Source organism: Quercus robur, chromosome 12 (assembly GCF_932294415.1).
Source record: "Quercus robur chromosome 12, dhQueRobu3.1, whole genome shotgun sequence".
NCBI classification, from domain to species: domain Eukaryota; kingdom Viridiplantae; phylum Streptophyta; class Magnoliopsida; order Fagales; family Fagaceae; genus Quercus; species Quercus robur.
Window position 1 is genome coordinate 18,835,597 of NC_065545.1, and position 12,410 is coordinate 18,848,006.

General features: G+C 34.5%; 3 protein-coding genes across 10 annotated transcripts in view; 1 reads left to right on the plus strand and 2 right to left on the minus strand.

The window, feature by feature from the left end:
- LOC126708733 (protein SLOW WALKER 1-like) overlaps positions 1-12,410 on the plus strand; it is a 57,329-nt gene that overhangs the window by 25,846 nt on the left and 19,073 nt on the right. The window contains exon 2 of one of the 4 annotated variants that reach the window (XR_007649248.1): positions 1,085-1,108. The exons of 2 other annotated variants lie outside the window; for them this stretch is intronic. The gene's annotated coding sequence lies outside the window, so the exon portion shown is untranslated. Of the gene's footprint in view, positions 1-1,084; positions 1,109-1,597; positions 1,705-12,410 lie in introns of those variants that run through there. One more of the 4 variants, XM_050408644.1, reaches the window with a different exon arrangement.
- LOC126708728 (putative disease resistance protein At4g10780) overlaps positions 1-12,410 on the minus strand; it is a 56,082-nt gene that overhangs the window by 16,105 nt on the left and 27,567 nt on the right. For 2 of the 3 annotated variants that reach the window (XM_050408618.1, XM_050408619.1), the window contains exon 2: positions 6,989-9,534. In XM_050408618.1, the coding sequence (XP_050264575.1) occupies positions 6,989-9,524 (2,536 nt within the window). In that variant the 5' untranslated portion in view covers positions 9,525-9,534. Of the gene's footprint in view, positions 1-6,988; positions 9,535-10,613; positions 10,768-12,410 lie in introns of those variants that run through there. The other variant, XM_050408617.1, reaches the window with a different exon arrangement.
- The window catches only part of LOC126708726 (putative disease resistance protein At4g10780), a 109,922-nt gene continuing 103,549 nt past the window's right edge, over positions 6,038-12,410 (minus strand). Inside the window, exons 4-6 of one of the 3 annotated variants that reach the window (XM_050408607.1) lie at positions 6,657-6,720; positions 6,445-6,541; positions 6,038-6,310 (exon numbers count right to left, since the gene is read on the minus strand). In XM_050408607.1, the coding sequence (XP_050264564.1) occupies positions 6,455-6,541; positions 6,657-6,720 (151 nt within the window). In that variant the 3' untranslated portion in view covers positions 6,038-6,310; positions 6,445-6,454. The remainder of the gene's footprint in view (positions 6,311-6,444; positions 6,542-6,656; positions 6,721-12,410) is intronic. The other 2 variants (XM_050408611.1, XM_050408615.1) reach the window with 2 other exon arrangements.

Below are 12,410 nucleotides of genomic sequence, written 5' to 3' on the forward strand. Positions count from 1 at the left end.
CATTTCAGTAATCAAGTGAGGAATGCATTTTACAATTTCTCATATAGAAAATAATTCTCTGTTTTTCATTTACCTTTCCATATTTTGCTTCTAGAACTCTGCTCTGCTCTGTTTTCTTTTCAGTAAATAGATTACTTGTTTATCATTTATTTTTTAAAACAAAAGAGAAAGGACTGAAAGTCTGAAGTTGAGAGAATTACTATTTAGTAAACTAAAAAAGACCAAGTAATCTTGGTCTGCAGCAACATTAATTACGCGGTAGTGCCACGGTTTAGAAGAGTAACAAGACACTCCTAACCAATCACATGAGGTGTTACATATTCCCAATTTCCCATCTGCTTCTAGTTATGGTTCACCTCTATGGGATTTAAAAACTTGGTAATGGCCAAAGAAATACAGCTTGTTTGGAGATTGGATCTAGTCATAGTGACGAAGGCTGCGAGTTTAGAAGAGAGTTAAGGTTGATAGGATGTATTACCTTTGAACTATGAGCACATCAATCATTAGTGAGCTATAAGTAGCTTTAAGACTCTACCAATAAGGATTGAGATCCCGTGCAATACCTAGAGTATTGCACGGGGTGCAATAATTTCAATCTCAGCCATTACTTCAATCTAACAGATATAAATATGACACATCATTGAGCCATGTCATTGATCCACATGACACCACTTTCACCCATTTCTTTATCCTTTTCTCTACACCCTTCAGGTTCCTCTAATTTCAAAAAACTCTTTCTCCCTCTCTCTCTTCCATCAGATCTTTCTCTAGGACTCCATGGCTCAATCTCCATGGCTATAGCTAGTAGCCACCGCGTTCCGCTCCAATTCCGATGGTGGTTCCGGTAAATTTCCTATGTCTCTCTAATCGGTACTTCAGGATTTTTTTTTTTAAATGGTTGGGGGATCTTCTTCTTTGGATTTTTATTATCTGGAGAGTATTTGTTTTGATCTTATCTTAATTTTTTTGAATTGGGTTTGTTTGATTTTGCCGAAAAAATCCACCTTTGATACTATCAGTTATGATCCAGAATTTGCTGAAAAATAGCCATTCATTTTTACTGATTTTGGTTTCATTCCTGTAGCTCGAAGGAGAGACCCACTCTTGGGTAAGACGTGTTCTTTGTTTTTATGTGCTGTATTATCTTTTTTTTTTTTTCCTTTGTATTTTTGGAATATGCTTTGATTATGCATTTGAAACATTGATCAATCTAACTAATGAAATACTGTAAGTTTTGTGTTTCTACTTTTGTAAATGTTGACAAAAAAAGTAAGGAGAAGGCAAAATGTTAAGACGCGCTCTCTGTTTTTATGTGTTGTATAATCTGATTTGTTCTTTGTAATTTTGGAATATGCTTTGATTATGCATCTGAAACTTAAGATAGAAAGTGGCTGAATTATGAACTTTAAGTCTAATTGGGCATTTCTATGTTATACAAATATGGTATTTACTTATACAATAAAGCAGAAATTGGATTTAGATTTAGGCACAATTGAGCTTATGAACAAGAGTTTGTTTTATGCATTTTTTCCTCATTTATTGTGGCCAAAGGTTATATGGATTAATAACTATATATCTCTTGTTTTCTTGTTAACAGGATAAAATATTAGCCTTTGCTGCCCAAAAGTTCAATATATCTTGCCAGAAAATGTTTTGAAGCATTCCATGATTTATATTGTTTTTGTGAGTTAAAAGATAGAAAACTTGTATATGTTGAAAAAAAAAAAAAAAAAAAAAAACCTGGTCTGAATTTGTAAGACAACCAGACGAAACAGAGAAACACAACTCAGGAAAGAGCATAGCAGCTAAAATACATTACATGACAGTGCTGCATAAAGAAAAGCTTGACATAAAAACTGTTAAGAATATGAAGTGTTGGTACTCTCCCAGGAAAATAGTAGCTCTATCAAAGATGGTCTTCGGTTCTAACTGAATTTTTTCAAAGTAGAACCTGTTACAAGCATTCCATGATGTATTGAAGCCATATCTTGTTGTCAATACGCTAATTTTCAATATCATTGGAACATTGAATGTATTTTCTAATTTTGACTCTTAAGATAGTTTCATTGTTCATTTACAAAAAATTTTACAAGGATTTAGAGTACAAACCAAGAAGAATGTAATAAAATTTACTTTTATTTTATTTTATTTTTTATATTGGTTTTTCTTCTAAAATGTAATTGATCGTGTGCCTTTATATTTCTAATTTCTTGTAATGTTTCAAATTGAACAATTTTGATGTTGCCAATATAGTCATGAATTGATGCAAGAGTTTGATCCAATAATGAACAAAACTTTATCAAAATGTATACTTTGATTACAAGGCTATTAGAACAAGAGCCCTAATTAAATACACAGTCATGGGCAATGATTTATTTCCCTCAATAAAAATCTAAAACTTGCATTCACAAATTCTGTAAGGATGCAAGTTGAAGCTAAAGTGTAATGAATAAGATAATACCCAAGCAAAATACTTCCATTCAAAACAATTTTTGAATCATACAAGTGGCTGCTAAAGGTAAATGTTGAAGTTTATCTGTTTATGTATCCAAAAGAAAAATATATTTCTACTATACTTCTTCTTAATGGTAGTACTCATGTGAGAACATGTACTTCACTGACCTAAAGGTAAACTTGCTTTCTTATCATGACAATAGATGTTATGCAATTTTGTTTGTGTTTCTATTTATTTCGTTTTGTAATTTTTTGAGGAACTATAGTTACTCGATGAGATATATCATACATCATATCAAGATTGTTTTGAACCTAGTGAAGCTTTTGTATGCTTCTTTTATTGTGTTGTTCTATGTTCTAAGAATACATATACATTTACGCATTATGATTTTCGGTTTTTTATGAGGTAGTTGTATTATTTGATTACCTGCTTGCAGCTTTCTTGTCATGACAATTTTTTTTTTGCTGAATTTCTTGTCATGACAATTGATGTTATGAAATTTTGTTTGTGTTATTATTAAATTCGTTTTGTAATTTTAGATGCTATGAGATGGTTTTTATCCAACTTGGGATAAGATCCTGTCCCATTTATGTCTCTAATGTCCTCCAAGTTTTGTATTTAAGAGAAACAAATCATAATAATATTCCAAAAAATTACTAAAGGTGGTAGCTTGTAGGTTTTCATACATTTTTTCTTATTATTATTGTAAGTAATTGGCAAGAACACGGTATGGTTACTAATGTCAATGCCCAATGTGTAGAAAATCTCATTATGAGAGGACTATAAAAATGACAAGCCCTTTGTCTGTCATTGTCTTAGTTATTTGAATTAGCACATTCTGTCCATCATGACCCAACAATGTTAATCCACCCTCAATGATAGGCTACATCGTTGATATCTATGATCAAATCAAGACTATATATAGGTTAACATTCAAAGGAAATTGTTCTCAAACAATATATCATTTCAGCTTCACATGAGGACAAGTTGAAAGAAAAAAGCGTTTGTATGCCCTTAGGATCCACATGAATAAAACCTATGATAGGCTAAGTTCCATTTCAGAATGCTTGTTTTGTCTATAATGGGCTTCAATTATTGACTGTAATGAGCAAGAAACACTGGGGTCATTTGTGTATTGACTACCAGTTAACTTGAGATGTTTGGTTTGGATAAGACTTGATTATCCGAGTGGAGAATTTGGAGCCAAGAGGCCCAAGATCCATAAAAGTCTGGATTTGTTATTGTTGGCCTGAGAATGAATTGTTTAACCAAGGCACATATAGATGACTTTTTGTGGTTTTTCTAGCTACTTTAAGGCCCATCTGGAAATAAAGAAGCAAAGCTACTAGGGAAGGTGAAGCTAATACTGCAGTCAATATGCTTAATTTATAAAACATCTTTGGTTTCAAAGAGCAAGCATGGTGGGACAGCAGATGCAAGAGAGAGAAATGTCTTTGCCTCTAAACAAAGATGCATGTCTTGGTTGGTAGCTCATTATACTTGTGGATGGCTTTTAGGGACGAAGTGGTAAATGGAAAGGAGCAAGTTTTGTTGGCAAAAACAGAGAAGGCAAGATCAGGGTAGCTAAGAGAAAATAGAGATAGAGATACGAAATATGGGTTAGAGGTTTGAGTGATGAGAAATGAGTTTTGAGTTTTGCCTAAACCAAACACCCTTATAATTACTGCAACGAAAGTCTTATATAAGCATTAGCATCTATCCTTCTATTTCTCTTACTGTAGACTCCTACACAATCACATGATGTGTTACATATTCCTATCTGCTTCTAGTTATGATTCACCACAATTTGTTTAAAAACTTGTTTAAGCTTAAAGGAGCACTGGATCAAGTTCTAGCAACAAAGGCTGCTAGTCTAAACAAGAAACAAAAGTTGAAAGGACTAATTACCTTTGAACTATGAGCACATAAATCATTCGAGAGCTACACGTGGTTTTAAAACCATTGAGATCACTATTTGTCAACCTCAGATTCTGACATCTCACTGATGATCATTTAATCTGTTGTGTTGTAGAAGAACCGTAAAGTGAGAGGCATATGTAGCAACCGAATTAGTCCAAAACAAGATTAGTGTCTTTTAACTTTTTAAGTCCATTGTGTCAAAGAGCATCTACTTCAAGTAGTAACACAATTTTAGCCGAAAATCCATTATAAAGATAACATTTAACAAATGATTTAAAAGCTTTTAGTCGAGAGTGCACCTAAAATTTAATAAATTAAGTTGCACCTAGAGAAAAACAAAATGATAATTATGAAAGATATTAATTAAGTAATACAGCAAGTTGCAGCTGGTTCTGCTCTAGCTAATGCAGGTGCAGATTTTGTCTTCAAGGGGGAGTTACCTAGGCTGGTTTTCAAATAAGACTTTCTTCATCATAAGAAAGCTTTTTTTTTTTTTTTTTGGTTTGGGAAATAGTCCCAACTATCAAAGATATTAAGCATCTATTTATCAGAATACGGCAAGTTGAGGTGTCTCTAATAAAAAGAACAGCCAATGCAGTTGTTAAGGGAAGAAGTGGTAAATTGGATAGGAGCAATTTTTGTTGGCAAAAACGGAGAAGGCAAGAGGAGGATGGCTGGTTGCTATAGTTGGACAATGACAAGCAAAACAGTGGTTATTTGTCTGCAATAAGAGAGGCTTTGTTGATATTCCATCTGTATAAGTTTCAAAAATGGGTGGTGTAAAACCAAGCAGATTGATGGATGCAGTTTGCATCCACCAATTATAGACCTATAGCAATTCAGAAGTTGCGTGCATGGTTTGAGACAAATTGAAAAGGAGGGTTCTAGCTGAATCATGGCAGCTTTCAAATATGGCAACTAAGTCATACAATCTATCAGACTCTAGTTTTCAAAAATAAAAAGATCCACTAGACAGTCCAGACATATACGTAGAATAACAAAAGCACTCCTAAACAATCACAGGAGGTGTTACATATTCCTATCTGCTTCTAGTTATGATTCGCTTCTATTGCATCAAAAAACTTGTTCATGACCTAAAGGAGACCACTTGTCTGTGCATTGAACCAAGTTCTAGCAACAAAGGATGCTAATCTAAAAGAGAAAAAAAAGTTGAAAGGACTAATTACCTTTGAACTAGGAACACGTCAATCATTAATGAGCTACATTTGGTTTCAAAACCACTGAGAACACTATTTGTCAATCTCAGAGTCTGAAATCTCACAGATGATCAATTAATCTGTTGCGTTGTAGAACTGTAAAGTGAAGGGCATATATAGCAACCTAATTAGTCCAAATTACAAGCTCATTGGTGTCTTTTAAGTCCACTGTATCAAAGAAAATTTACTTTAGTTCAAAAACAATTTTAGCCTAAAATCTATTGTAAAGATAACATTTAACAAATGATTTAAAGCTTTTTAGTCGAGAGTGCACCTGAAATTTAATAAATTAAGTTGCACCTAGAGAAGAAAAAATAATGATAACCATCAAAGAACAGCCAATGCAGCTGCTAACTGGGTTACAAGTTCAGACAAAAGGATGTGTGCGCGCTTATGCAATTGGAAACATTTGCACACTCACAGTTCACATTATCTCTAAAGCGGAAACAGACAATGTTTGAATCCTTTCACAATTACTAAACAAATTAACATGAAGTATCAATTTATTACAGAAGATCATCCCACTCAGCCAAAGAGAAGAACACCCTTTCACAATTACTAAACAAATTAACATGGAGTATCAAATAAAAAGCAAATCAGAACCAAAAGAGCTAAGAATTACACGGAAACACATTTGAGAGCCAAGTTCCAGTTGCGGGTCCCAGCGGACCGCGCCACACAATTATTTCTTGAGTCAGCTTTGGCTTGATGACGTATCCTATATCAAACCAACAAAAAATAAAAAATAAATAAATAAATATCAAACCAACAAAGAAAAGCAAACCAATGAAAACAAATTAATAGGAAGAATTATTAAAATGGATAGGCATGTATGTTCGGGGTTTGACTTACAGAGGAAGAGTCATGTGAGTCTGCTCCCCCCACCTTGAGATTTAATGAATCTGCTCCCCCCACTTTGAGATTTAACTGCCACAGAAAAAGAAAAAGGCTACCAAAAGAAAAAGGAAAAATAGATTAGAAAGAAAGCGAGGAGAAGTGGATAACCAACAAATTGAATCGTTTCAAATAAAACAAAGATGTAAAGTGAATAGAGAGAGTCATACCCGTTCAATGAAAGGTTCAAGGACCATCTTCATATCATGATTGTCCCATTCCAGCGATTCCCAACTTTCTTTCTCTATTTTGATTTGTAATGAAGAAGGCGGAGAAGATAGCTCTCCATCAATACGGTGCAGAGAAAGAGGTAATCTCTTAAGCTTCGGACAGTCGTAGATCTCAATAGAATTGAGAGAATCACAAAGTATTACATTACTGCTACTGCATATGGTCTTCAGCTTCGGTAAATACAGTAATGTCAATTTCCTCAATTGGGGGAATATTTTCACAATTTCTTTTGCTTCTTCTTCTTCAACTTCATCAGATGCTTCAGCCCCACCTATTATTTCCTCTAATTGTTCACAGCCATAGACGTCAATCTGTTCCAGGTTGTCCAGCAGCAACCCAGGCGGGAAGAGCTTCTTTATATTCGGACAAAACTGTATTTCAAATTGTTTGAGGCGGGAAAAGGTGCCGAGGGGGACGACCGGTGCGACTTTCTCTTCTCTAAACAGTCCCTTTAAATTTTTCAATCCGGAGAGATGTAGAATCTCAAGGCTTTGAAGAGAAAAGGTGTAAAAATAAGAATTAAGGTATTCTATTTCTTGACACCCCTTAAACCAAACACCCTTTTTCCAGTAGTCCGAAGACACACAGGGTGGAACTTCGCAAATTATGAGGGCACGAACATCTTTTGGGAGTAGACATATATTGCAGTCACTTAAAATTACTCTTTCGCCCAACTCGGCAACTCCCAGCTGGCTAGCTGGCTTTTTTTGATTCACGGCATATATGTAATGGCTAGGTCCTCCCTCCTCTAAGGATTCAACATATGTATTGAAGCCTTTAACGCCATCAAATGCGCCTTCTAAACACTCTAATTTCTTCAACCTTACCATCTCCTCTCCATTAACTTCTAAACCAAAAAAAGGCAATTTGAGGACTTGGAGTTGACAGAGTTTGGGTAAAATCCCTGGTGGCATCATTTTCTGGATCTTTAGAGAACTATCAACATTAAGGTATCTCAAATTGACCAACATTTCCAAACCACGAGGTATTTCTTCCAGATAACGACCCGAAATATCCAAACTCCTTAATGCTGTAAGCTTTGCTAATGAAGGCACACGCCTAATATCATAACAATTAAACCTTAATGAAGTAAGATGCTTCAAGTCAGAGACTGAATTTGGTAAAGATCGTAAAGAATTATACTTTCCACAAACTACATGAAGAACTCTGAGTCCATGCAAGTGCACAAAAAATGAATCCGGGATGATGTTTACATATCCTCGTAGAAGCAAGGTCGAAAGCTTAGGACATTTTGGTGACACATCAGGAAATTTTGAACCACGTTTGCACATCAAAGAAACCTTTTCAACATCATTTCCCCATTCTTCTTCATTTGGAACATCTTCTAATACCAAGAACTTAGCACCTGCAATCTGGAGGGCCATGTCTCTTATTAGATCATGCATCTTCACAAAACGCCTTTTTTCTAAAATGCCTTTGATTTCAAAATATTTAGACCCACCTTCTAATAAGCAGGCATTTTCAAGCTTATTCAACAAAGTATGCCCCTGATCCAACTCTTCTTGCCTACTCTTCATGCTTTCTATTACTTTCTCACCAATCAAATGCTCTATCAACTCATCTCTGTTAATCTCATAGTCTTCAGGGTATAGTGCACAACACAAGAGACAATCTTGAAGTTTCTTATCTTTTAAGCGTTCATAACTGAATTGAAGGCTCTTAAATACTGGAGCATCTACATGTGCCGACCCTTTTGTTGATGTCCTCAACTCATTCAATGTGTTCCTCCACTCAAAAACATCAACTACATTTTTTAAACTTCCTGCTATTGTGATGATTGCAAGAGGCAAACGAGCACATTGTTTGACAACGCCTTCCACAACATCTTCTGGAATATTTGAAACATCACAGCCCACTGTTTTCAAGAACAAATCACGCGACTCTTTTATCGAAAGAAGCTCCACTTTAATAGTTTTACAATTCATTCCATCACAAACTTTAGCATCTCGAGTTGTCAATACCAATTTGCACCCATTTTCTGAAGTGGGCTCTGGGATCCCTATATTCTCCAGTGGAAATGCATTCCACAAATCATCTAGAATTAGCACACACTTCTTCATTTCTTTCAATGCTGCATACAGCTTGCCTGCCCTTGTTGTTTCATCCTCAGACTTTAAAGGATTTGGATGCAACATGCTGGCAATGTCATTTTGTAGTTTGATAACATCGAATGCCTTTGATACAGTAACCCAAATTACATGATTGAACTTGTCTTTCTCTTTTAACAGGCGATTATTGATTTGTTTCATAATAGTCGTTTTACCAACCCCTCCCATACCACAAACACCAATCCTTCCACAATCTTCATCTAACAAGTGTTTCCAAATCTTTTCCATTGTTATTTCAGCTGTACTCTCTCCCACTAATGCCCTAGTTGGCAATTCATCTCCATAGCTTACAGGTGGGTCAATTACTAAACTTTCACCGAAACCACAACTTTGATCAATTAATTCTGTCACTTCTTGTATCTTCTGGCAAGCAATTTTTCCTACATGCATACGTGAGAAATACTTCCCTCTTTCAGCCTCTTGTTCAGTGTTTTGTATTTCCACATTAATCGTTTTTACCTTTTGGAGCCAAAATTCAACTTCTCTTTTTGGTTTCTTTCTTGGAAGAAGTTCTGCTCTCATTTTTGATTCAATGTCTGACTTTTTGCATTCTAAATCGTCTCGTTTTCTCTTGAGATTTTTCATATGTTCATCAATGCTTCTGTGATACTTGTAATATTCACTAATCGGAGCCAATATCGTTTTTCCAAGCTCAAGAATTGCGCCTAACATCTCCATTAGCAAGTCCCTGTTTATTGTCAATTTGTATACATATGGACAACAAACATTTTGTCCATGTATACAATGAGATAAGGAAAGAAAGCATTTTAGTTCCCCAATTTTGATTTGTTAAAAATAAATAGCCTAAGTGTTGATAGAGCACATAAAGAGTCATACAAGTAGTATTGATTGTATTTTACTTTTATTTTAAAACATAAAATCTACAACGCAAAATAGAAAGGGAAAGATGAAGAATGAAAGAAACAAAATAATAGAAATCAAAGATATATCTAAACGGATCCAAGGATTGTTGATCATTACTCCCATACCCACCACCCTAAACAAAACCACTTCATTACCCCTCTCTCCCGGCCTTTAAGCCCATTGCGTATGGTATGGGAGAGTTGTTATTGAAAATTTTCAATTTTCACATATTGATATGCATTTGTAGCCACTACAAGTTATTGAAAAATCTTAATTAGTGTGGCCAGAAAGTGGGAGGAGTTCCTTCACCCAAAAAAAAAAAAAAACAAAAAAAACAAAAACAAAAAAGTAGGAGGAGTATCTCATTGCTCAAATTGAAATCTCCTGAATCAAATTCACAGGAGATATAAATTCAGAAGGAGCCAAAATGGATGTAAAAAAGTGTTATAAGTTTTGTCTTTCCACTCCCTCCTTCCCCATTTCCGGTGTCTTTTGTCTATATTATCTTTAAAAAAAAAGAAGAAGATCAGAACACTTTATAACTTGATATTACTTCTTGTTTTAGGAAGAACTGACTTTTTCAATATGTTAAGAATAAATTGTCATACATTTAAATAACAATTTATTGTTACATCATTTAAAAAAATTGTTATTCATTAATTATAAAATGAGATTTTGAATAATCAAACACACATATATATTAAATTTGTTAGTGAACCCTTCATAATTTTTATATATGCATTTCAATATCAGGACAAGAAGTATGAGATCAGAAACTGGTTAGCATTTAAAAAAAAAAAAAAACTCATCCCAATTCATATGCACGAGCAATATCAGTGGGATGAGTTTTAGAAGATAAACTATTGGGAAATCAAATGAGACTAAAAAGAAGCAGCAGTATACCTGGACTATAGAAATGCCAATAAAATTGGCTTCAGTACCAATATTTCTTCAAAGATTCTGATTACAGTGGAAAAATAAGCCTTGAAGTAACCTCAAGAATATAACCAAGATCAGCAAATTTCCTATCTAAATGCAATCATTTTTTTCCCCCCTTTTTGTTTTGTAAAGAGAGAACTTAGATTCAGAGTTGAAGACTCAATAAGTGTCAGTGAAGCTAAAGGTATTCAATGGGAAACTTGTTTTTTGACAGTAATAATCGTTTTAATTGCAAGTTATAAAGGAGCTTCTTGAGTTTGGGAAGTATTGTCTTGTAAAGGTACATTTTTTACTTTTCAAATTAACCGTTTGCTTTGGCCAAGTATGTTTGCCAGAACTTCGAGCCCAGATTTAGGAGGGAGGCTACAGATTTTGAGGATATCAGGGTGAATGCTTTAATGGAGCCCTCAATTATGAAAGAGGAAGGCTACAGATTTTGTAATTGCCTTATAAGCTTATAGTGTTTCTTTAAATGTTGATGGTGAATGCTTTGCGTACTATGATTGAACAATCAAAATAAAATCTATATGTTAGTACTTTTGGTCTTCTCTGAAACGAGGAAGAATCACTGAATAATTTTTGTATGTTAGTACTTTGGGTCATTCTGCCATATTCAGCCCATACCCACTTAGCCTCAACCATTCCTTCCCCTTTTTTTTTTTTTTGCATATTTTAAGTTCATAAATGCTTCCTAATGAGTGTTTGGATAGCGCGTTTGCAAGTCTACGTTTTCCTCTTTTTGCCTTTTTTTTCTTTTTTTTTTTTTCAGCTGCAGTTGTTGACCAAGTCTTCCGTGAACAGTGTACCCGTGCACTGTTCATGAACCCACAAACTTCACTTTTCAGTAACTTTTTCATTAAAAATGGATCCCATGACACTATTTACACATTTAAAAATTATTTTGCTACAGTGTTTTCAATTTTCAGTTTTCAGTTTTAGTAAATAAGTTTTATTTTTCAGTTTCAGCCATAAATAACCCTTTTCACCATTAAAGACTTAATTTTAGCATTTCCCATTATTTATAAGCTTACACACTCTCTCACTCAAAGCAGCACTTACTACCCCATTCATGCCCCACATATATATTCCCCAAGAATATTAGTTAAATATCTATTGCACTGAGCTGGAATCTCTCTCTCGCTTCACACCATGCCGAATAACCCTTTCCTCCTCACCATGGAACCATTAGTTTTTACATTTTGTTGCCGAATAACCCTTTCCTCCTCACCATGGAACCATTAGTTTTTACATTTTGTTTTACTATTGAAGGACATAATGTATTTGTAACAATGAAATTCTTCCCTCATATTGATGTAATGATGGTTGAAGGTACAATAAACCCCCCTAACCAAGACAGGACTTCTAGAAGTGAATACTTTCTTAAATCAGTTTAATAATTGACTACTAGACTTTAAATTTAATTTCACCCTATCACTGGAGAATCTATTTTTCTTGTATTGTCGAAACAGGACCACTAATCTACTAATTAACTATTGTGAAGTGTTTTATTGGGTTTTGTTGTTTTGTTAAGGTGCAACCTTTATTTCTTGGTTGGATAGACTTATCACTATATCGAAAGCTTTTGGGCACCATCTCAAGAGCTCATTGTTGAGTTTCGGCTTGACTTCCCCACATTGCATTTGGGAACATCAACTTTTTTCCCCAACAATTGGTTAAGATTAGGCCCCCTATTATAATCGGGAAAAAAATTCTTTGATATTGAAGTATAAAGGAGGCCTGAAATTTAATTTTTTATGAGAG